General features: G+C 59.8%; 1 protein-coding gene across 1 annotated transcript in view; it reads right to left on the bottom strand.

Moving 5' to 3' along the window:
* LOC104500988 (leucine-rich repeat-containing protein 32-like) overlaps positions 1-783 on the bottom strand; it is a 3,111-nt gene extending 2,328 nt beyond the window's left edge. The window contains exon 1 of the mRNA XM_010144726.1: positions 664-783. Within this exon, the coding sequence (XP_010143028.1) occupies positions 664-783 (120 nt within the window). The remainder of the gene's footprint in view (positions 1-663) is intronic.
* Positions 784-950: the final 167 nt, after the last annotated feature.

The following is a 950-nucleotide window of genomic DNA, read 5'->3' as shown; positions in this document are numbered from 1 at the left end:
CCAGCAACAGCCGCTGCTTGGAGACAAGCAGCTTGTCCCCAGGGTTAAGGTGGGTTTTCCGAGACACTGCTGAGTCGCTCCTGGTGGTGCACAGAGAAGACTCAGCTTCCCGCCCCGCAGGATGTCCTTCCAGGCATCCCAGCAAGCACGATGGGCAGAAAAGTAGCGTAAGCACTGAAGATGCAGCAGGCTGGTGGGACAAACCCAGCCTCTGAGGGCACTGGGACAGCCCAGGGACCGGTCCAGAACATCCCTGTCCTGTTTGGGCAGAGTAAGGGCACTGAGCCCTTCACAGTGGGCTCCACCTTCCCTCTGCTTCCACACCAGTTTTCTCTGCCTTGGTAACAGCCACAGCAGTGTCTGCATCCCCGCACTCCATCCTGCCTCCTAGCAAGCATCTCCAGTGGGCACCCCATGGTAGGGGCTGCTGGAAGGCGCCAGCGGCTTGGCAGGGACATACATGCGAGAGGCTGGGTACTGGGGACCAGCTAGCGGGACACTGGCTTCGAGACTGGACAGCAGAGATTAACGCTGGGCAGATTAATGAGTTGGAGGCTGGAGGCAGGTGAGAGCCATGGCAAGATGAACCCTGCGCAGAGGGATGCTCGCAGCCCTGCCTGGACCCAGCAATGCTGCTGGGGCAGCCCCAGAAAGCAGCCTTACCTGCTGGCACGGCGTGGGCCTGGGCTTCGGCTCCCCGCTAGACTGTGCTCTGAGGACGAAGGGGAGCAGCCAGAGCAGCAGGCATCCTCTCTCAGCCAGCCGGTGTTCAAACAAGAGCATGTTGGGCTGCAGGCGCTGCCAGCCCTGTCCTTTCTCTGGCAAGCTGGGCAGGAGCCGGGCTCTGTATAAATAGGTTTCAGGATGGGATGGGGGAAGGAGATAACACGTGTGGGTGTTTGTAGCTACGGAAGTGGGAAAAGAAAGACCTAAGATTGCAGAGGGGGAAA

Source organism: Buceros rhinoceros, unplaced genomic scaffold, assembly GCF_000710305.1.
Source record: "Buceros rhinoceros silvestris isolate BGI_N320 unplaced genomic scaffold, ASM71030v1 scaffold17920, whole genome shotgun sequence".
Classification (NCBI taxonomy): domain Eukaryota; kingdom Metazoa; phylum Chordata; class Aves; order Bucerotiformes; family Bucerotidae; genus Buceros; species Buceros rhinoceros.
Note: the sequence above shows the minus strand (reverse complement) of the source record. Positions and strands in the feature narration are given on the sequence as shown.